A 24,241-nucleotide genomic window follows, 5' to 3' on the forward strand; every position below is an offset into this window, starting at 1 on the left:
AATGTTGAAACTTAATAGGATGATTGGACATGCAGAGTAGATGACCCCTATTTATTTTGAGGTCACTTGATCAAAGGTCAAAGTCACAGGAGCCTGAACAGTGACTTGGAACCACTAGGCCAGAGTGTTGAAATTTGCAGGATGACTGGCATGAAGTATTGACCTATTGCAGCAACATCAGTGTCTCTTTGACTTTCGCTCTGACCCCTATGACTTCTTGCCTTAGATGCATTGGGAGACATGCGCTTTTTTAAAACATTCTAGTTAGATATGGTCATCTGGGTCAAAACTAGTCAGCAGTCAATCAAGGAAAGCTTGTTAACACTTGAGGCACATTGCCATCTTAATGAACTTGTCAGAATGTTACATCAATAAATCTTGGACAGTTCGATATTGGGTCATGGGTTAAAAACTAGGTCACCAGGTCAAATCAAAGGAAAAGCTTGTTAACACTCTTGAGGTCACAATTTGGGCCCAATCTTAATGAAACTTGGTCAGAATGTTACCCTCAATAAAATCTTGGATGAGTTTGATATTTGGTCAACCGGGCTCAAAAACTAGGTCACCAAGTCAAATCAAAGGAAAAGCTTGTTAACACTGTAGAGACCAGATTTAGAACTGTATCTTCATGAAACTTGGTCAGAATGTTAATCTTGATGATCTATAGGTCAGGTTCAAATCTGGGTTAGGTGGGGTCAAAAACTAGGTCACTAGGTCAAATCAAAGGAAAAGCTAGTTAACACTCTAGAGGCCACATTTATGACTGTATCTTCATGAAACTTGTTCAGGATGTTAATCTTAATGATCTCAAGGTCAAGTTTGAATCTGGGTCATGTAGGATCAAAAACTAGGTCACCAGGTCAAATCAAAGGAAAAGCTAGTTTATACTGTAGAGGCCACATTTATGACCATATCTTAATGAAACTTGGTCTGTATGTTAATCTTGATTATCTATAAGTCAAGTTTAAATCTGTATCAGGTGAGGTCAAAAACTAGGTCACTAGGTCAAATCAAAGGAAAAGCTTGTTAACACTCTAGATGCCACATTTATGACTGTATCTTCATGAAACTTAGTCAGAATGTTAATCTTGATGATCTTTAGGTCAAGTTCGAATCTGGGTAATGTAGGGTCAAAAACTAGGTCAATGGGTCAAATCAAAGGAAAAGCTATTTAACGCTAAATCACGCAACAGATCACTTGAAGGCCTTGATTGTTTGATAACTTACATTTCTAGATCAGTTCACATCATGCTTATTTTTAGCTCACCTGAGCACAAAGTGCTCAAGGTGAGCTTTTCTGATCGCCCTGTGTCCGTCATTGTCAGTCGTCCGTCCGTCGTCAACAATTTGACAAAAAACTAGGTCACCAGGTCAAATCAAAGGAAAAGCTTGTTAACATTCTAGAGGTCACAATTTTGGCCCAATCTTAATGAAACTTGGTCAGAATGTTACCCTTGATAAAATCTTGGATGAATTCGATATTGGGTCATCTGGGTTCAAAAACTAGGTCACCGGGTCAAATCAAAGGAAAAGCTTGTTAACACTCTAGAGGTCACAATTTTGGCCCAATCTTAATTAAACTTAGTCAGAATGTTACCCTCAATAAAGTCTTGGATAAGTTAGATATTGGGTCATCTGGGGTCAAAAAATAGATCACCAGGTCAAATCAAAGGAAAAGCTTGTTAACACTATAGAGGCCACATTTATGACTGTATCTTCATGAAACTTGGTCAGAATGTTAATCTTGATAATCTCAAGGTCCAGTTTGAATATGGGTCACGTAGGGTCAAAAACTAGGTCACCAGGTCAAATCAAAGGAAAAGCTAGTTTACACTGAAGAGGCCACATTTATGACCATATCTTAATGAAACTTGGTGAGAATGTTAAGCTTGATGATCTATAGGTCAAATTTAAATCTGGGTCAGGTGGGGTCAAAAATTAGGTCACTAGGTCAAATCAAAGGAAAAGCTTCTAACACTCTAGAGGCCACATTTATGACTGTATCTTCATGAAACTTAGTCAGAATGTTAATCTTGATGATCTTTAGGTCAAGTTCGAATCTGGGTCATGTGGGGTCAAAAACTAGGTCACCGGGTCAAATCAAAGGAAAAGCTATTTAACACTGTAGAGGCCACATTTACGACCATATCTTAATGAAACTTGGTCAAAATGTTAATCTTGATGATCTTTAGGTCAATAGGCCAGGTGAGCGATACAGGGCCTTCATGGCCCTCTTGTTATACGTAGCAGATCTTGTGCAAGTTGTATGTCAGGCCAGATTGGACCAGTAGCTCTAGAAATATTTGCTCTTTGTTTCATCAGAAAGCTCTATTTTACTGATTAACACACGAGCACCTTCATTCTTTTCTCAGTTCTTGCGGTATTTAGACAGAATTTTTATTCTAACAAGTTCTCCCTCAAATTTATTTGCAGACCATATCGGGTTAGATGATCAGGAGATCTTTGCTCTTGATTTATCTAAAATGTGTTTATTTCTCCATTTTAATACCATTATTTCATTTTCTTCCCAGAGTCTTAACCTTATTTTGAGAGTGTGTATTTATATAAGACTTTGATCAATTTGTATTATAGGTCAGATAGGACCAATATATTCAGAGTGACCTGCCCTTAAGCTGGGCATAGAATTTTTTACTTGGTTCAATTTCAATTTTGAACATTAAAAGCTAGCTTATATCTAGACTAGCTACTGGTCTGATAATAAGTTTATTTTTTATATACTCATATTTCCTAGTCGGAGATTATTCATTTATAGATTGCTCCCTGTTGAATATCTGGCTTTATTATCAATTCAGGAGCAGGAAAAGGTAACCATGTTATAACTATGAAGCGAAGTAATTTAACATAAAATATGAGAAGAGACTATGACTGGCAAATGTAATGACTGTGACCAGTCTAGCTTATATCTTGAGAAAATTTTGCTGAAATAAATGAGCTTTTTGTACAAGACAAATGCCCCTCCCCATGATGAGCTGATATATGATATAACTTTGACAGAGATCATTTACTGAATGATAACTGAGAGATTTCCTAGCACTTTTTCTCCTAGTTCATGGAATTACCACAAGGCCATTTCTTGGTAGTTTCTCTACCATTACTTGAACTGATCACTTATAGATTCCATGGCAGTATGGCCCTTTGACTACCATTGCAAGGAATTATTTAAGATTACATTATTTAAAAATTATGGCACTTTATATGCTAGTGCATTAAATGTTAACTAATAAGCAAATTCAATGAACTGGTATCCCCTGCCGAAAGGGTTTGTGGTGAGGAATGGCAAAAAAATATACCTGGCAAAAAGTTAAGGATGTTACTAAGAAGCAAATAATTTCATTAGTCAAAATCATTTTAACAGAAAAGGAATGATTTTTTTTTTTTTTTTTTTTAGGGCGGGTTGGGGGGGGGAGGGGGTGAGACCAAGGCAAGGTGGTGACCAGGTGTGGGTACACAACTTCACATGTTTATAAAAAATGTTCATGGAAAAGAATGAAAGGTTTAGTGAAATTCTACCAATTGGTTGGTTTGTTATGTACAAACCTGTGGATTTTTTAAACAATTAAAGGGCAATAACTCTAAGGGAAACTGAATCCAAACAAAAAAAAATTGAGGGGCATCACCGCAGTATGTTGGTTCATGTCTATTTCAAGTTTTATGAAATTCTACCTGATAGTTACTGAGAAATGGCTGCAGACAGACATTTTTGGGCATTTTTATGCCCCCACCACTTTGGGGGGGCATATAGATTTGCTCTTGTCCATCCGTCTGTCCGTCCTTCCGAAAATGTTGTGTCGCGCGTAGCTCTGAAAGTATTTGACGTAGAGTCACAAAACTTTACAGGAATGTTGGTCAGCATGTGTAGTTGTGCATCTGGGATTTCGCGTCCAGATTCATTCAGTCATGTAGAAGTTATGGCCCCTTACTTTGTAAAAATTGGTCATTTTAATGTTGTGTCGTGCCTAACTCCAAAAGTATGACCTAGAGTCACAAAACTTTACAGGCATGTTGGTCAGCATGTGTAGTTGTGCACCTGGGGTTTCGCGTCCGGATTCATCCAGTCATGTAGGAGTTATGGCCCCTGACCTAGTAAAAAATTGGTCATTTTAATGTTGTGTCGCGCATAGCTCCAAAAGTATTTGACCTAGAGTCACCAAAGTTTACAGGAATCTTGGTCAGCATGTGCGGTTGTGCACCTGGGGTTTCGTGTCCGGATTCATCCAGTCATGTAGGAGTTATGGCCCCTGACTTAGTAAAAAATTGGTCATTTTAATGTTGTGTCGCGCATAGCTCCAAAAGTATTTGACCTAGAATCACCAAAGTTTACAGGAATGTTGGTCAGCATATGCAGTTGTGCACCTGGGGTTTCGCGTCTGGATTCATTTAGTCATGTAGGAGTTATAGCTACTGACTTAGTTAAAAATGGGTCATTTTAATGTTGTGTCGTGCGTAGCTCCAAAAGTATTTGACCTAGAGTCACCAAAGTTTACAGGAATGTTGGTCAGCATGTGCAGTTGTGCACCTGGGGTTTCGCATCCGGATTCATTCAGTATTGTAGGAGTTCTGACCCCTGACCTGGGAAAAAATTGTCATTTTTGGCCCCTGACCTGGGAAAAAATTGTCATTTTAATGTCATGTAGTGGGGGCATCTGTGTCCCATGGACACATTTCTTGTTCACTAAATCAAGGGCAATAACTCTAAGGGAAATTGACCAATTCCAAAAAAAACTTGATGGGCATCATCGCAGTATGTTGGTTCATCTTTATTTCAAATTTCATGAAATTCTACCTGCTTGTTACTGAGAAATGGCTGCGGACAGACATTTTTGGGCATTTTTCAATAAAGGGCAATAACTCTAAGAGAAATTGACCAAGCAAAAAAAAACTTGACGGGCATCATCACAGTATGTTGGTTCATGTTTATGTCAAGTTTCATGAAATTCTACCTGCTAGTTACTGAGAAATGGCTGCGGACGCACGGACGGACAACACCATTTCAATACCCGATGACAAATTTCATGGCAATTTTGCAAGTACATGCTTGATAACTTAAGTTTCCTGGCAGTTCTGCAGTTCATCTGTCATAACACGGAATGATAGCTATCTTATATAGTACCAGTATAAAGAATGATGTTAAAAAACTTCATTGCACTAAGGCAGTTTTGCAAGTACTTTGATAACAATTCATGACTGTTTGCCATTTATCTGCAATTACATGGAATGATAATATTAGATTCCATGGCAGTTACATGGTTTATCTACCAGTAGAGGGAATGATTGCTAAAACATTTCATGGCAACAGGACAGTTGGTGTGCTGGTAGAGGGAACGATAACAGATTTCATGGCAGTGAATCAATTCACCAACTAGTACACGGAACGACAACCAAGAGATTTCATGGCAATGTGGCAGTTTATTTTCACAGCATGATACATGTATAATAAATAACAATGAACAATGACAAACCTCAACAAGAGAAACTGAATGCAAGTTCATTCATACATCACATATATATATAATAAATGCAAAATTTATCCATTACTGGTCTTAACAAGAGCACCGCCTTGAGGGTGCTGACGCTCATCTGATTTTTTTGTGTAATAGAAATATTGTCCTACCCATGATTTTCTAAGTCTAAAAAGGGCCATCATTCTTGCAAAAAGCAGGATAGAGTTATGTTTCTTGATGTTCAGTGTCCACTTATGATGGTGAAAAACTGTTGCAAGTTTTAAAGCAATAGCTTTGATAGTTTATGAGAAAAGTTGACTTAAACATAATACTCAACCAAGAAAATGATTTTCTAAGTCCAAAAGGGGCAATAATTATTGCAAAAAGCAGGATGGAGTTATGTTGCTTGCTGTACAGGGTCAGCTTATGATGGTCATCAAGTGTTGCAAGTTTCAAAGCAATAGCTTTGATAGTTTAAGAGAAAAAGTTGACCTAAACATAAAACTTAACCAAGAAATCTGATATTTTCTAAGTCCAAAAGGGGCCATAAATCTTGCAAAAAGCAGGATGGAGTTATGTTTCTTGCTGTACAGGGTCAACTTATGATGTTGAACAAGTGTTGCAAGTTTTAAAGCAATAGCTTTGATAGTTTAGGATAAAAGCTGACCTAAACATAAAACTTAACCAAGAAAACTGATTTTCTAAGTCCAAAAGGGGCAATAAATCTTGCAAAAAGCAAGATGGAGTTATGTTTCTTGATGTACAGGGTCTGCTTATGATGGTGAACAAGTATTCCAAGTTTCAAAGCAATAGCTTTGATAGTTTAGGAGAAAAGTTGACCTAAACATAAAACTTAACCAAGAAATCTGATATTTTCTAAGTACAAAAGGGGCCATAAATCTTGCAAAAAGCAAGATGGAGTTATGTTTCTTGCTATACTGGGTCAGCTTATGATGGTGAACATGTATTCCAAGTTTCAAAGCAATAGCTTTGATAGTTTAGGAGAAAAGCTGACCTAAACATAAAACTTAACCAGGCAACGCCGACGCCGACAACCGCTCAAGTGATGACAATAACTCATCATTTTTTTTCAAAAAATCAGATGAGCTAATAAAATGACTATCAGATAGTTCTACATTAACAGCCAGTTATCCAAACAAGTCATGTTACAAATAATACTGGCAAAAATTAATATAATTAAACTATACAGCTGAACCAGCCTTAGCAGCACCTTGTCTTACTGTAAAAGCAGAAATTTTCGCTATATTTGCGAGGCCCTACATCTCGTGAAAATTAATCCTTGCGTAAATATTCACCATTAGTATCGTTCAAAATCAAGTATTATACCATTTTTACAATTTTGCCAATATTAAACCTCGCGAACATACTCAAAATTTCAAATTCGCAAACTTTTGACCCAGCGAAAATATGTGCTTTTACAGTATACAGCTGACTCCCCAGATTGACTTTTTGTTCCTATTTCAATATGTCTTAAGCAGCCAGATTGTGTTAACTCCCTTGTTAAGCTGCTTAAAACCTGTTGGACTGTATAATGGACACTAATCAAGTGACTCGAGTATTTATTTTATGAACCATTTACAATTGTAATACAGTTGTATTATCCTCTATCTAAAATGCTGTAATAGAGATTCAGCATATTATGTAATTATAATTTTACTGTAAAAATTGCTAAGGTGAACATGAAATTTCAAATTGTAAAATCTTGTTTTTTTTTCACATATTAAAATGTGGCCCTTTATCCAGGGTGCTCATTAATATTTCTAGCAGATGGTCTGATTCAGAATGTTGGATTTTTTTTTTTTTTTGCATTTTATGGGACTTTTCCTTGAAAAAAAAAAAGATAAGACAGCATTCAATCTTTCTCCACCTGTAACCAAATATTGCTATGTGCTGTAGTCAGTAGCAAGCTATGTTTAGATACTAGGCAACTTACAAGTATAAATGTAATACTAACATAAACTGATTGACATATAAATTCTGTTTTCATGTATTTAAGACATTAAAAATATTATGCTTTTCAGCCAACTCATAACTAAAAAATATAAATTAAGGTAAAGCAATTTACATCCGTAAACAGAATAATGTTGCGTTAAAAAAAAAACAACAAGAAATAGATGAACATCATACAGACACCATGATTATGTGGTCGCAACTTTTCAGCTTTTGGTGGTGGAGGAAGATCCAAAGTGCCCCTCTGAGCATTATAGAAGGCACTAGAGGGCACATATGTAACTAAAGACTGATTTCTGATGTCATACAATGACACTGAATGGGTTCATTCTCCTTCAGACCTTAGGCAATAGTTTTGACTATCAGTAAGCTATTCAGTAAGTGTACATTATCACTGATACATGAATTTTGAACACATACAAAATATGATACCACAGAACACCTCCAATATGTTCACGTTCCAAGTTAGATTATTTAAAAGTTCTATAAAATGACAAGTCCGTTTCATTTTCATGTATGTAAATATTCCCTGGTAATTTCAGGTACACCAAGAACTTTACAGGTGAGTTTGCCTCTTGTATATAACATTTATACCATTGATACAAAAGGCAATGAAATAACAGATAAATACAGTGCATAATTTACAAACCCTAAACAATAATCCACTGGATGTTATAACAAATTAGTAATGCAAGTCAGTGTTTTCCTACTGGCATGATGCAACTTAAAAACATTCAAACGGCTGAACGTGAAACTAGTATCTTGTTCTTTATTTATATACTGTTAAAACAGTTTTGCACTCAGCTCAAGACTGATATCAGGACATGGTTGAGCCACTCAAATTTCTATATAGCAGTTATATATGCATATTTTTTCTCGGATATTTGATTTTTAATGATAAATTATCATACAAGTAAAATCAGTGAAGCAATATGAATTGAAATTAACAATTGAACCAAATATTTGACCAATAATAAAATTTGTTTAAAGATATATTAAAGAGTAGGCATTTACAATATTGAAAACTCAATGTGTGTCTACAGGACAATGGTGCCCCCACTCCTGTCACTGTATGCGAGCCATAACTCTGTTTGGCACAATTAAAACACCAAGTACACAAAGGCAAAGCTAAGTGTCCCCCAAAAACAATTTGGTAGGAGTGGGGGGCACAGAAATGGTGATGCTGAATATGGGAAGGAAAATCTGTATCATCTAATCTCTTATCAGATACACTTTCAATATTCATACATGAAGTTCTGATCAAATGCTGTAGTCCCACTACTGTAAATAAATCGACATCCCAGAAATAAAAGGTCGTACTAAGAGAAAAAACAGTATGACTGGGAAAACTGAAAAAAAAAAACTATATGTTTCGTTTCTCAGATTTCTTACCGAAACTGTTTGCATACATATACTGTAAAACCATTTAATTTCATGGGCATGAATTTTCGTGGTTTTGATCAAAATGGCATTTCTTGGGGATATGAATTTGTGGATTTCAACTTTTTGAACATAAAATGAATGGGAATTTTACTTGTTCATTGGGATTAAATTTCGTGGATTGACTCAACCATGAAATCCACGAAAATCTGTCCCCCACGAATATTAATGATTTCACAGTAACCTGATAATAAAAGCTTTGCAATATTGGAAGAACTAATTGTCATATACTTATCAAGCTGATGATAATTAAGAAAGTGTTTATACATCTTTGTCAAGACTTAAACATTGTAACAGTTACTTACATCCTATTTACTATATAATCGTTGTATCCAGAATCACATAATATGCAATATTAAAAGGTTATAAGTGGCAAATACGACCTTTTTTCTGTAGATATTTCTAAAACGTAACGAAAACTAGGTCGTAAATAACAGATACAACCTTATATTAACAAGTAAATTCGATGAATTGGTATCCCCCGCCGAAAGGGTTTGTGGTGAGGAATGGCAAAAAAATATATCCGGCAAAAAGTTAAGGATGTTAATAAGAAGCAAATAATTTCATTAGTCAAAATCAATTTAACAGAAAACAAATGTTTAATAAAAGAGTACATAATAAATGTATGATACTTTGATCCTGACTAAAGAATTTATTTTGAATGGGATATGCTTACTGTAGTAAGCTTAGCTTTTAAAATTAAATGCAGTTAATTGAAATGTGAGCTTGAAGTTTAACTGGAACAAAATATTGTCTTTGAGTGGTTTGGCACCAGGTGTTGCTATTTAACATGTACATTCGAACTTAAAAGAACAGATGTTCTTAAGAGAACACAGGTAAGATATCTTGAACATGGCTGAGGACAAGGTTTGTTCAGTCTCAACTTAATATATTTATTTTTTTAGGGGGTGGGGGTGCGGGGGAACGGGAGAGGAAACAAAATTTCACATGTTGATTATAAATAATGATGGAAAATTAAAAATGAAAAAAAAAAGGGTAAAAGGGTGAAGTTGGGTGGGGGAGCAGAGGATGCATGACTGGGTGGAGGAGTGAGGTGGGGGAATGGTACGTACAACTTGCATGTTGACATGTTGATAAATAATTATGGAAGGTTTGAAAAAAATCTAAAATAAGAAATGAAAAAAATATTTTTTTTTTGGAGGGGGGAGGTGGTGTGACCAAGGCAAGTGGGTGACCAGGTGTGGGTGCGCAACTTCATATGTTTGTAATAAATGTTCACAGAAAATGAAAGAAATTTAATGAAATTCTGCCAAATGGTAAATTTATTATGTACAAATATGTGGATTTTTAGAAAATTAAAGGGCAATAACTCTAAAGTTACAAAAGAAACCCATTCCAAATTGTGTGTGCACAACCACATTATAGTGCTAAATTCTGTTAAAGTTTCATAGTTCAAGGTCAAATATATCAAAAGTTATAATGCAGAAATTGCCATATATATAGATCTATAGTACCCTATATAGTTAACACTGGAAACTTGTAAGGGCCATAACTCTGGCGTTACTTGGGCAATCCGTCTGAAACTTGATGGGCCCCATAACCTCATAGTGGTGAACATGCATATGAAGTTTGTTTGAAAAAATTTAAATGATTTTTTTTTTTTTTGAGGGGGGTGGGGAGGGGGATAGGGAGGGATGTAATCAAGGTAAGGGGGTGACCAGGTGTGGGTACACAACTTCACATGTTTACAATAAATTTTCATGGAAAAGAATGAAAGAAATTTAAAGGTGGTCAATCACATCTAAGCAAAATTTAGTGACATTTTTTACTTTTTGTATATTCTGTTAGAGATTTATTTAAGAAACAAAAATACCCATTACTTAGAGTTAGATCCCTGTTAGAAATGTATACTTTATTGATTTTCATAAAAATTTGTAATTACTCCCCTTTAATATGAAAATATTTAAAATGCTTGGTATTTCTTTTTATTTCCATATAATTTCGAGTTTTACATTCGCATTGGATAGATATACCAAATATTTAACAATCTGAATCAAAAGGTGGGTTTTAAATTGCATGTAGCTTCTGAATTTCCTTTTTTTCCATTCTATCTTGGTTGCGCAACCAAGATAGACAAAGAGAGGTAATAATAATTTTTCAAACTTGCTTTCTAATGAATTCAATCTATATATGTAATTGTTAATGCAATTATTTTACGAATATAATACAATATATCGGTTAGTTATACATTTTCTTAGGTAAAGTATGTTTATCACATTTATACTTATGATAAAATAACTCGATCTTGGTTGGGCAACTGCAATAGGAAAACCAATTATTAAATATATCTCCAGTGAAAACCTAACTTGTATTAAGCGCTAACTGAACATAAATGAGTGTAAATGATCAGATGTTAAAGTTTAAAACAAATCTGTTACTTAGCCAAAATCTGATTATCCACCTTTAATGAAATTCTACCAAATGGTAAGTTTGTTATGTACAAATATGTGGATTTTTATACAATTAAAGGGCAATAACTCTTAATTTACATATAAATCCAAATGAAATTGTGTGTACACAACCACATTATGGTGATCTAAATTCTGTTTAAGTTTCATAGTTCAAGGTCAAATATATAAAAAATTATGATGCAGAAATTGCCATATTTATAGTACCCTATATAGTTAACACTAGAAATTTCTAAGGGCCATAACTCTTGTGTTACTTGGGCAAACTGACTGAAACTTGACGGGCCGCAAGAACTTATAGTGGTGAACATGTATATGAAGTTTTAAATAAATATTCCCAACCATTTCCTAGATATGGCTTCGGATGGACGGATGGAAAGACAGACAGAAGGACGGACGGACAACGCCAAAACTATATCTTTCGACTTTCGTCGGGGGATAACAAAATGTTATTTTGGCTTGGTAAAAAGGGTAAAACAATACAATGCAGTTTCTAAAAATGTATGGTCGTAAGTAACAGTTACAACCTTATATTTCTGGGACCTCAAAATGGCTACATGATCTAAATATCTATAATACCCCCATAACAATCTCGAGGCCAAATATTGCAACTGTGTGACAGTTCTTATTCATGGTAAAAAGTAAGTTTCATTCAACAAATTGTGTCCAGATTTTGTTCTTACACTGGCATGGCAAAGAAGAGAATGTATGTGTTATTGACATCTTTTGTATGACTAGCTAATGCTCTCTGTGTCAGCCTGTTTGTGTGCAATGTAGAGGAACCCTATACTGGATAATGCACTGACCAGGAATATGACATCAAACCATCGATGATAAAAATTGAACTGTAATTCTCCAAGCACTTCTGTTATAATTGTTCTGAAATATATATATTGATAGACATGGGGTTTATACAGAAGTCAACATACTATGGTTTGCAATAGATCTTGAAAAATTGTCTGCCTCAAGAGAAATAAAACAATAACAACACAACATTTTTTTATTCCAACCATTGTAAACTTTTTTCTATATCATTCTGAAATGATTTTATAGGCATTTTTTACCTTTTAAAAAACTGTTATAACAGTCTTGCAAAATGTGTGTATATTGAGTTTGTATAGGCCATTCACACAATTCAAGGACATTTCCAAGGTCTGTGCCAACCGTGTCCTTGGCCATATTATTTCAAAGGCCAACTCACAAATTATTTCAAAGGCCAACTCACAAATTGTTTCAAAGGCCAACTCACAAATTATTTCAAAGGCCAACTCACCTGTATTCCAGTGGCATATTCATCCTCATTAACAGTACTGATGATACAAAATACATTCCCTGAAAAGAATTAAACAACTGTCGTTACTTTCTATTTATACCTTAAACTATGTTAAAGTACATACTGTTGAGTCATTAATTTTCATGGGGTACTAATTTTTGTGGACTTCATGGATATGTCAGTCTAAGAAATTAAATCCCAATGAACACAGAGAATTCCTATGTTTTATTTTTTAACTTTGACATCCATGAATTTAAGCCCCCAGGCCAAAACTGCAAATTTTTTATAAAATTATATAAATTTACAATATTTTCTTTTTTCAAAAGTGAAAAAGCCATAAAGCAGCAGACAAAAACCAAACCATACTCGTATAATTATGAAACTAACCAATGATACTTGTTGGTACATTAAGTGAATAGGCATAAATGAGTCTCTCAACAAAACAGGTATTTCATAAATAGTTACCTTGAATATTTGTCTGACACAATCATGAATGGTATCAACTGTGTTTTGTATAAACTAGTGGCCCTTTAAAGGGGTCAAGTGCCCCCATTTGAACAAATTCGGGAGAAGACCTTACACTGATGCTACTGACCAAATTCCATGAAAATCCATCGAGTAGTTCATGAGAAGAAATCATTTAAAGGTTTTTCTACTTTTACCTCTAGTGACCCCTAAAAGGGGCCAAGCATCCCCATTTAATTAAATTATGGAGCGAACCTTATAATGATGTTACAGATCAAGTTTGAGGAAGATACATCCATTGGTTCATGGGAAGAAGTCTTTTAAGGGTTTTTCTATTTTTAGCTCTAGCCACCACTAAGGAGGCAAAGCTCCCCCATTTGATCAAAATTGCCAGAGGACCTTATAATGATGCTACATACTAAGTCTGGCTAAGATCCATCAAGTGTTTCATTAAAAGAAATTGTTAAAATGTTTTTCTAACTTTAGCTCCAAAGGCTCCTAAAAGGGGAAAAGCACAAAGATAGAATAATATCTACCATATTATGACCTTATAATGATGCTACTGATCAAGTTACATGAAGATCAAACAAGCGGTTCACAAAAAGGAATTGTTTAAAGGGTTTTCCCCCGTAACAGGTCAAGTACACCCATAGCATAAATTTAAGAGGACCTTACGATGATGCTGCAATTCAAGTTTGATGAAGATCCATCAAGTGGTTCATGAGAAGATGTCTTTCAAAGGATTTCTTTTTTTTTACCTCTAGCAGTCCCTAAAAGAGGTCAAGTGCCACCATTATAACAAAAGTTGGAGAGGGCCTTATAATGATGCTACAGACCAAGTTTGATGAAGATCCATCAAGATGCATGAGAAGGAGTAATTTAAAGGTATTTCTGTTCTTTGCTTTTGTGTCCCCTTTAGATGGCCAAGTGCCCCAATTTGAATAAATTCAAGAGATTAAAGGTTTTTCTATTTTTAGCTCTAGTGGTCCATAAAATGGGTCAAGTGAAACAATCTAAACAAAACTGAACAGGGAACATTGCCAGGATGATACAGACCAAGTTTGAAATAATTCTCACCAGCAGTTTCAAAGGACAAGATGTTTACGTAAATTGTGGACACTGAATCAATCACCTATACTAGTGACCTTCAATTCAGGGCAGCTAACAATGTTTTATTTAAGACTATGAACATTTCTGTTTTGTGGTATGATGTACATGCAAAATTATGATACATACCATTATCTGGGCTAAACACAGCACTATGATATTGGATGATTTGCTGCTAGCTATTGCATAGAAGAACTGAAAAAAATAAAATATTTTCTTCATATTTATATGGATATTAGCATGCGTACGAAGAAGAAGAATATGGATATCAGCATTTATTAAATTTAAACACATATAATTTTTTTAAGCTCACACTTTGATCTGAATATCATAAACTAAAAGGAAACAGTACACCCTATAGCATATATTGATGCTTTCTCTGTCAGAAAGCACTCCAATCACAAGTTGTGTGAATCATAATACAGTCAAACTTTGTTTGCTCAAACTCAACTGGACCAGCAAAATTTGTTCAAGTTATCGATAGTTCAAGCCATTGAACAAAACACATTCTACAGGGATTTTGCCGGGACCTGAAGACAGGTTCGAGCAAAGGGTGGAGTACATATAATCTGAGTTTGACGAAAAAAGTTTGACTGTAACAGATTGGTCCATCCTATTAGCTCTGTAGTCCATTTAGAATATGCTAGTTAGATCACCTGGCAATGCAACATTCTCACAGATACAATAGTCTGAGGTCATTCATCTCGAACCTTGGGTTCTTATGGGAAGGTTTACAGTTGCTTGTGGTACTGTTACAAAATCCTAGGCTCATATTAACGTTAAAAATCTGGAACTCTCACTTAAGAACAGCCAATAATAAATATGCTATAAATTGATTTACAGTAAATGTATACTAGTCTAATCAAAATTTTGCAGCACTGTCTGCAGCTGCAGAATACACATTCAAGCCAAGTTTGGTTACCATCTGTGCTAATTTAACGAGAAAGCAGAAAGAAAATTTTTCACTTTAATGTCCAAGTATTCATTTTAGACTTAAAATGTTGATGAGCACTGTTTATGGTAACAGACTACTGTTATATAGCTGAAATACTCTTGCAAAATTGTGTTTAACCCAAACCAAACAAACAATAATTTTAATATTACTTATGTTCAGGTACATTATAAAAGTTTTCTTGAGTGTTTGACAAAATCCCTCCAAGACAAAATTTATCAATTTTTAGTGAAATGTTTTATATAACTGAAACAAGAGCACCGCAATGCTGAGTAATATACACCCGAAGGTATCTCTGATCCCCTAAGTGTGACCTTGATCTTGAAGCCATCCATAACATGACTCTGCAGTCATCTCGATGTGCTGAACATTTGTGTCAAGTTTCTTCCAAATCCTCCAAGGGGTTCAACAGTTATAGAGCGGATGCGAAATTGCTAATGGATGGACGGACAGACGTCATAACATAATACACCCCCTTCGGGCATATAAAAATCAAACCCTAAAGGTCATGTTTTGTGCGCTTTGGTCAAATCGAGCATTCAGGTAGGGAGGATCCATTTCCAGTTTTTTTCTTGAGAAGTAAAATGATTCTGCTGACATTTTACTAACTACTGCTACTAGTACAACATCTTGCAAACTATTAACAAACATACAGAACTTACCCTAGTTAATGTTATAAGAAGACCTCTTATAGATGTAACAATAATAATTCCTATCAGAATAAATGATATCTGCTGGGACCAAAACTTTACCTGAAATATGAAAATTTATATTCAAAATATCGCAGGAAGTAGTTCACTTTACAACCTTCTGTATATCTAACATGGGAAGTATTTAACTTTACAAACTTATGTATATCTGACATGGGAAGTATTTAACTTTACAAACTTATGTATATCTGACATGTGAAGTATTTAACTTTACAACCTTCTGTATATCTAACATGGGAAGTATTTAACTTTACAAACTTATGTATATCTGACATGGGAAGTATTTAACTTTACAAACTTATGTATATCTGACATGGGAAGTATATAACTTTACAAACTTATGTATATCTGACATGGGAAGTATTTAACTTTACAAACTTATGTATATCTGACATATGAAGTATTTAACTTTACAAACTTATGTATATCTGACATGGGAAGTATTTAACTTTACAAACTTCTGTATATCCAACATATAGAGTATTTTACTTTACATTCTTCCGTTTACCGGTATGTGACATGGACAGTATTTAACTTTACAACCTTCTGTATTTGTTTGTTAGTTTTGTTGGGTTTAACGTCACACTGCAACAATTATAGGTCATATGGTGACTTTGCAGCTTTGATGGTGGAGGACGACCCCAGAGGCTCCTGGGTAGAACCACCGATTTTCAGTAAGTCAGCTAGATGGCTTCCTCACATGAAGACTTCTACACTCCAAGTGAGGCTCGAACCCACATCGGTGAGGGGCAAGTGATTTTAAGTCAGCTATCTTAACCACTCCGCCTGGGAGGCCCCCACAACTTTCTATATAGGTCTGGCCTAAAAAGCATTATACTTTACAACCTCCTGACTGTATATCTGACAAGGGAAGTATTTAACTTTACAACCTTCTTTATATCTGATACAGAAAATATTTAACTTGACAACTATCTGTATATATCTGATACACATCATGGCTGGTGTCTCAATAATGTATTACCTGGTCTCAATTTCTTATCCTTCTGAGGGTAACCAAATGCCTAAGTGTTGTAATGTTTTACAATTATCAACAAAATTACTTATATGTAAATTCTTAGACCTTAATCTGAAACTTATTTCCTTACATTATATATAGCATACACAAACTCACATGAAAGACAAGTTCTATAATGTAGAAAGCTTACATCAAACTGTATGCCTAGATCTCAATACCTCAAGTAACAGGATCTAGGTTAATACATCAAACTGTATGCCTAGGTAGTTGACTGCTATCTCAATTCCTCGAGTAACAAGATCTACTTACATCATAACTGTATGCCTAGGTAGTTGACTGCTATCTCAATTCCTCGAGTAACAGGATCTACTTTAATACATCAAACTGTATGCCTAGATCTCAATACCTCAAGTAACAGGATCTACTTTAATTCATCAAACTGTATGCCTAAGTAGTTGACTGCTATCTCAATTCCTCGAGTAACAGGATCTACTTTAATACATCAAACTGTATGCCTAGATCTCAATACCTCAAGTAACAGGATCTACTTTAATACATCAAACTGTATGCCTAAGTAGTTGACTGCTATCTCAATTCCTCGAGTAACAGGATCTACTTTAATACATCAAACTGTATGCCTAGATCTCAATACCTCAAGTAACAGGATCTACTTTAATACATCAAACTGTATGCCTAAGTAGTTGACTGCTATCTCAATTCCTCGAGTAACAGGATCTACTTTAATACATCAAACTGTATTCCTAGATCTCAATACCTCAAGTAACAGGATCTACTTACATCAAACTGTATGCCTAGATCTCAATACCTCAAGTAACACGATCTACTTACATCAAACTGTATGCCTAAGTAGTTGACTGCTATCTCAATTCCTCGAGTAACAGGATCTACTTTAATACATCAAACTGTATGCCTAGATCTCAATACCTCAAGTAACAGGATCTACTTTAATTCATCAAACTGTATGCCTAAGTAGTTGACTGCTATCTCAATTCCTCGAGTAACAGGATCTACTTTAATACATCAAACTGTATGCCTAGATCTCAATACCTCAAGTAACAGGATCTACTTACATCAAACTGTATGCCTAGATCTCAATACCTCAAGTAACACGATCTACTTACATCAAACTGTATGCCTAGGTCTCAATACCTCAAGTAACAGGATCTACTTACATCAAACTGTATGCCTAAATCTCAATACCTCAAGTAACAGGATCTACTTACATCAAACTGTATGCCTAGATCTCAATACCTCAAGTAACACGATCTACTTACATCAAACTGTATGCCTAGATCTCAATACCTCAAGTAACACGATCTACTTACATCAAACTGTATGCCTAGATCTCAATACCTCAAGTAACACGATCTACTTACATCAAACTGTATGCCTAGGTAGTTAACTGCTATCTCAATTCCTCGAGTAACAGGATCTACTTTTCCTACTCTGTCAAATATTATATTTACTGTTGACTGAAAAAGAGAAAATTGTGTTGTAAATGGTTTATTGTTTCCAGCTAATTTGGCAATATATAATTTGTGCATCTAATCCATTCAAGCAAACACTGTTGTCTATATTTATAAACAACTACCGGGTAAAGCTACTTCAAAATTTATGAAGTACCATTATATATTGCTTTTGCTTAAACATATAAGATATTATCTGAAAATGCACAAGACCTACAATACTCAGGTATTTAGAAGCATTTTAGTATAATCTATTCTCACACTCTAAAAAAATCCGAATATATCACCTAGTTTGTAGCATTACTGCCAGTATTTTATGACAGTTCAAGTAAATTATTTTGACTTGTAAACACCACCTGATAGCTAAACAATTAAAATAATCCTAACTGATTCAAAATAACTGTAAATCATAAATAACTTACTATAAATATTTTCCACACACAGTATCCTGAGAAGAAGTAGCCAAGAAAATTAAAATATTTTCCTTTAAATGTTTTTGAAAATTCCATCCTCTCCTGCAAAGGAAAAAAGATTTACTATCAAAAACAGCTGTATATATTGTAAGAACTAATGAAGATTGGTGCAATAAAGTTAACTCTCCACAGGTTTCATCTAAAACTCCATCTATTTGAATCTTTGAGCCATACAAAACACTGTGCTGAGTAGGAACTGGTATACGGACAGGTTCAGAATTCGGACAGGACCAGTTTCCGTACAAGTCAGTCAAGATTTGTTTCATCTGTGTTATCTGGATACTTGTTTTTACTAAAACACACTTGTTGACAGGTTACTTAAAACATTAAACCACATAAAGATATTTTACCTGTGTTAATAAAACAACCTTACCTCCCATCAGAGCATTCAAATTGTACTGCACATGTGCAATTTGTTTTGCTTTTGGGGTAGCAAGTGGGTTAGAAATGATAATGCTTTAAATCTAAGTGTATGCAGACAACATGAACTCATATCATTTTCATAAATTACCTCATAAATGTCATAACCAATTGACAAAGTTCGTAAATATGCTTTCTTATGCAACCATGATTTAACACACTTGCTGTGTACCATTTTTAAACTTTCTACACGTTATATTTGAAAAAGAAAAATGTTTCAGTTGATATGTTCTGTTACAGTTTGGTACAGATATCTAAATAAAATCAAGTTCTTTGCATGTCTACAAGATAATGAAGCACTAAATGAATGAAATATGAGAGGCAACAATAATAGACTTTCTGTATTAAATAACTTTCACTGCATAAAACTTAAGGTTTAAATGATTTAAAAGTTCAATGATGTAAATGAATGAAAACAACATGCAGACCTGTGTAGTACGAAGATCAACATTTTCTAGGAACAGTTGTCGACTTAACTCCTCTAGTGCACCGGTGTCCTGCTTTAACTGTGTTATATCTAACATGCTGGTTAAAGAATAAATCTGCAGGTACAAATCTCTTATTTTTCAATAAGTTACTAAAATGATACTGTAAGAACAACTATTTCCATCTTTTTTATTTTAGACCTTAAACATGTGTATCAATAAACAAAAACAAGAGGGCCATGAAGGCCCTGTATTGCTCACCTGACCTACTGACCTAAAGATCATCAAGATAAACATTCTGACCAAGTTTCATTAAGATATGGTCATAAATGTAGCCTCTACAGTGTTAAATAGCTTTTCCTTTGATTTGACCCGGTGACCTAGTTTTTGACCCCACACGACAAAGATTCGAACTTGACCTAAAGATCATCAAGATTAACACCCTAATTAAGTTTCATGAAGATACAGTCATAAATGTGGCCTCTAGAGTGTTCACAAGCTTTTCCTTTGATTTGACCTAGTGACCTAATTTTTGACCCCACCTGATGCAGATTTGAACTTGACCTATAGATCATCAAGATTAACATTCTGACCAAGTTTCATTAAGATATGGTCATAAATGTGGCCACTACAGTGTTAACAAGCTTTTCCTTTGATCTGACCTGGTGACCTAGTTTTTAACCCCAGATAATCCAATATCAAACTCGTCCAAGATTTCATTTAGGGTAACATTCTGACCAAGTTTCATTAAGATTGGGCCAAAATTGTGACCTCTAGAGTGTTAACAAGCTTTTCCTTTGATTTGACCTGGTGACCTTGTTTTTGACCCCTACTAATCCAGATTTGAACTTGACCTATGGATCAACAAGATTAACATTCTGACCAAGTTTCATTAAGATATGGCCATAAATGTGACCTCTAGAGTATTTACTAGCTTTTCCTTTGATTTGACCTGGTGACCTAGTTTTTGACCCGACCCTACATAACCCAGAATCAAATTGGACCTTAAGATTAACATTCTGACCATGTTTCATGAAGATAAAGTCATAAATGTGACCTCTACAGTGTTAACAAGCTTTTCATTTGATTTGACCTGGTGACCTAGTTTTTGATCCCAGATGACCCAATATCAAACTAATCCAAGATTTCATTTAGGGTAACATTCTCTACAAGTTTCATTAAGATTGGGTCAAAATTGTGACCTCTAGAGAGTTAACAAGCTTTTCCTTTGATCTGACCTGGTGACCTAGTTTTTGACCCTAGATGACCCAATATCAAACTCGTCCAAGATTTTATTTAGGGTAACATTCTGACCAAGTTTCATTAAGATTAGGCCAAACTTTTGACCTCTAGAGTGTTAACAAGCTTTTCCTTTCATTTGACCTGGTGACCTACTTTTTGATCCCAGATGACCCAATATCAAACTCATCCAAGATTTCATTTAGGGTAACATTCTGACCAAGTTTCATTAAGATTGGGCCAAAATTGTGACCTCTAGAGTGTTAACAAGCTTTTCCTTTGATTTGACCTGGTGACCTTGTTTTTGACCCCTACTAATCCAGATTTGAACTTGACCTATGGATCAACAAGATTAACATTCTGACCAAGTTTCATTAAGATATGGCCATAAATGTGACCTCTAGAGTATTTACTAGCTTTTCCTTTGATTTGACCTGGTGACCTAGTTTTTGACCCTACATAACCCAGAATCAAATTGGACCTTAAGATTAACATTCTGACCATGTTTCATGAAGATAAAGTCATAAATGTGACCTCTACAGTGTTAACAAGCTTTTCATTTGATTTGACTTGGTGACCTAGTTTTTGATCCCAGATGACCCAATATCAAACTAATCCAAGATTTCATTTAGGGTAACATTCTCTACAAGTTTCATTAAGATTGGGTCAAAATTGTGACCTCTAGAGAGTTAACAAGCTTTTCCTTTGATCTGACCTGGTGACCTAGTTTTTGACCCTAGATGACCCAATATCGAACTCGTCCAAGATTTTATTTAGGGTAACATTCTGACCAAGTTTCATTAAGATTAGGCCAAACTTTTGACCTCTAGAGTGTTAACAAGCTTTTCCTTTCATTTGACCTGGTGACCTAGTTTTTGATCCCAGATGACCCAATATCGAACTTGTCCAAGAATTTATTGAGGGTAACATTCTGACCAAGCTTCATTAAGATTGGATCAAAATTGTGACCTCTAGAGTGTTAACAAGCTTTTCCTTTGATCTGACCTGGTGACCTAGTTTTTGACCCCAGATGACCCAATTTCTCACAAACATCATACAGAGACATTAAAGCTTTTCATGGTTGCAGATAACGTAAATGTCCCTCCAGGCATTACCAGAAACTAACTTCCAGCAAAGCAACCTGACTGATTCCCAATTTTACATTTAAATACCTGATGTAAGCAATAACTACAGTATGCTAAAACAGTTATGGCTGCAGTTACTAAAACACCAGTACTGGTTCTTTCCAGATAAAAATGGCATTGTGTGTATCAGTGCTATACAATGTGCACATTAAAAGACAAGTATGTATATTCAAAAAGAGCTAGGCTAATTTATTGGATAGGCCTGTATGAAATTGATTTCTCTCTCTCTCTATGTTCTTGGGGCTTTCTCTTGCTCTGTCACTCTGGTCAGATAACTGTGTCTTTACTAGTAGAGAATGAATTTGGCGACCTGAGAAGCTGCTTTACATGTAAAGCGCATTTGAACATGTTTATCATGAAAAGGGCTTTCTACAATACCGTGTAGATAATAAGGATACTTTCAGACGACCCTCCAGCTGTGACATTTTTCAGCATGCCCCATAAACCACCTCCTATATTCTGACTGGCAGAGCGAAGATTTTCCCTCTTTGCTAAGGCTATCCTGAAATAGTTAATACATTTACTACAAAATCAGGAGACTCACTGTGTATTACAACAATGCATTTAATTGAGGACACAGATATAATACATCTGCATCCTGCATAACTGTTAGAGTAACATAATCATTCTATACCCTGGCGTATAATGCCATACATTGTGCAACAATTTAAAGGTATACTAGACCCAAATTTCATACTTAGAAATATGAACTATTACTGTATTCAGTTAATGTAAACATACAATTAACACATTTATATGTATTAAAAGTACTATGCATTAGGTTGAAAATAGCATACAGTTCATACATATTGGACTGAACACTGTATAAATGTGTACTGAACTCTGTATAAATGTGAACTGTCATTAAAAAGATCTGGAAGTTTTTTGTTTGTTCTCAAACAACTGTTAGAGCATGACATTTAATTATGAATGTAGGTCTACATACATTATTTATATATTTAGTAAAATTACATATATTTAATGAGGATTTTCCACATTTGAAGTAAATATCTAATATTTATTATCTTGTTGGGTGTAATGTCGCACCAACATGATTACAGGTCATATGGCGACTTTCCAGCTTTGACGTTGGAGGAAGACCCCAGGTACCCCTCCATGCATTATTTCATCATGAGCGGGCACCTGGGTAGAACCACCGACCTTCCGTAAGCCAGCTGGATGGCTTCCTCACATGAAGAATTGAACACCCCAAGTGAGGCTCGAACCCACATCGATGAGGGGTAAGTGATTTGAAGTCAGTGACCTTAACCACTTGGCCACGGAGGCCCCAGTAAATAACTGAAGAAAAAACATTTCAGTGAGAGATGGGTGTTAGATATCTCTAATAGACTTCATGAGCATTTATGGAACATGACAACTGAACTGTTAGAACTTGGCAACATGCATACCTTCTTTTTTTGTTCATGATCATATCCATGGTCTGCATGAGTCTTTTCTCTATACCCTGTATCTCTGCATCAGTCACATGTCTGCAACAATATATCAGTAAAATATCTAGCTAATGAAAACAGAATTCGTAGATATCAATTTTGAACATAAAATGAACAGGAATTCAGCTTGTTCATTGGAATTTAATTGTTTTGGATTAATGGTCATTGACTCGCAGGTCAAAGTCACAGGGATCCCTTTTTTTTATTTTCTGTTAGGTTTCTTGTTTCTCAATATTGTGTTTTAAGACCACTCATCCACAACCTGCACTCCCATCCCATTCTCTGCCCCCCACCCACCCCACACACACACACACCTCCAAATTTACTGCCTTTTCTAATGTCCATTTTCACTGCCCTGTCCTATTCTGCTTGCAAGCAGGCATACCATGCCCCATTAGGTGGAGCTCTTGTTGAGCTATACACAACACAAATTTTAAAGCATTTTTCCGAAGTCAACGGCCTTTACTCTGCTCTTTTTTTCTTTTTTCTTTTGTTGGGTTTAACGTTGCACCGACACAATTTTAGGTCATATGGTGACTTTTTACTCTGCTCTAGCAAAGTAAAATCTCAAACAAACCAAAGGTACATAACTGTACATAATGTACTGAATAAAATTCTAAAATGTTTCATGACTCAAGGTCAAATACTTTTTGAGACACCTGCAACATGAAAAGTCAAGGGCCATAAATCTGGTCTGGCCGAGTGAAATGTCAAAAATAACCCTAGTCCACAATTTCACTTGCTGAATAGCTACACTATTTCTTGCCTCCAGGTTTAATACTTCTTGAGATATAAGACACAAACTTTTAGGCCTTT

The 24,241-nt window shown here is 35.1% G+C and overlaps 1 protein-coding gene across 1 annotated transcript in view; it reads right to left on the reverse strand.

The window, feature by feature from the left end:
• Positions 1-9,494: 9,494 nt before the first annotated feature.
• LOC123559865 (Golgi pH regulator A-like) overlaps positions 9,495-24,241 on the reverse strand; it is a 31,490-nt gene continuing 16,743 nt past the window's right edge. The window contains exons 7-15 of the mRNA XM_045351982.2: positions 23,384-23,464; positions 22,373-22,476; positions 19,594-19,682; positions 18,695-18,787; positions 18,183-18,278; positions 15,762-15,851; positions 14,277-14,342; positions 12,576-12,634; positions 9,495-12,181 (exon numbers count right to left, since the gene is read on the reverse strand). Of these exons, the coding sequence (XP_045207917.1) occupies positions 12,037-12,181; positions 12,576-12,634; positions 14,277-14,342; positions 15,762-15,851; positions 18,183-18,278; positions 18,695-18,787; positions 19,594-19,682; positions 22,373-22,476; positions 23,384-23,464 (823 nt within the window). The 3' untranslated portion in view covers positions 9,495-12,036. The remainder of the gene's footprint in view (positions 12,182-12,575; positions 12,635-14,276; positions 14,343-15,761; positions 15,852-18,182; positions 18,279-18,694; positions 18,788-19,593; positions 19,683-22,372; positions 22,477-23,383; positions 23,465-24,241) is intronic.

Source organism: Mercenaria mercenaria, chromosome 10, assembly GCF_021730395.1.
Source record: "Mercenaria mercenaria strain notata chromosome 10, MADL_Memer_1, whole genome shotgun sequence".
In the NCBI taxonomy this organism is placed as follows: domain Eukaryota; kingdom Metazoa; phylum Mollusca; class Bivalvia; order Venerida; family Veneridae; genus Mercenaria; species Mercenaria mercenaria.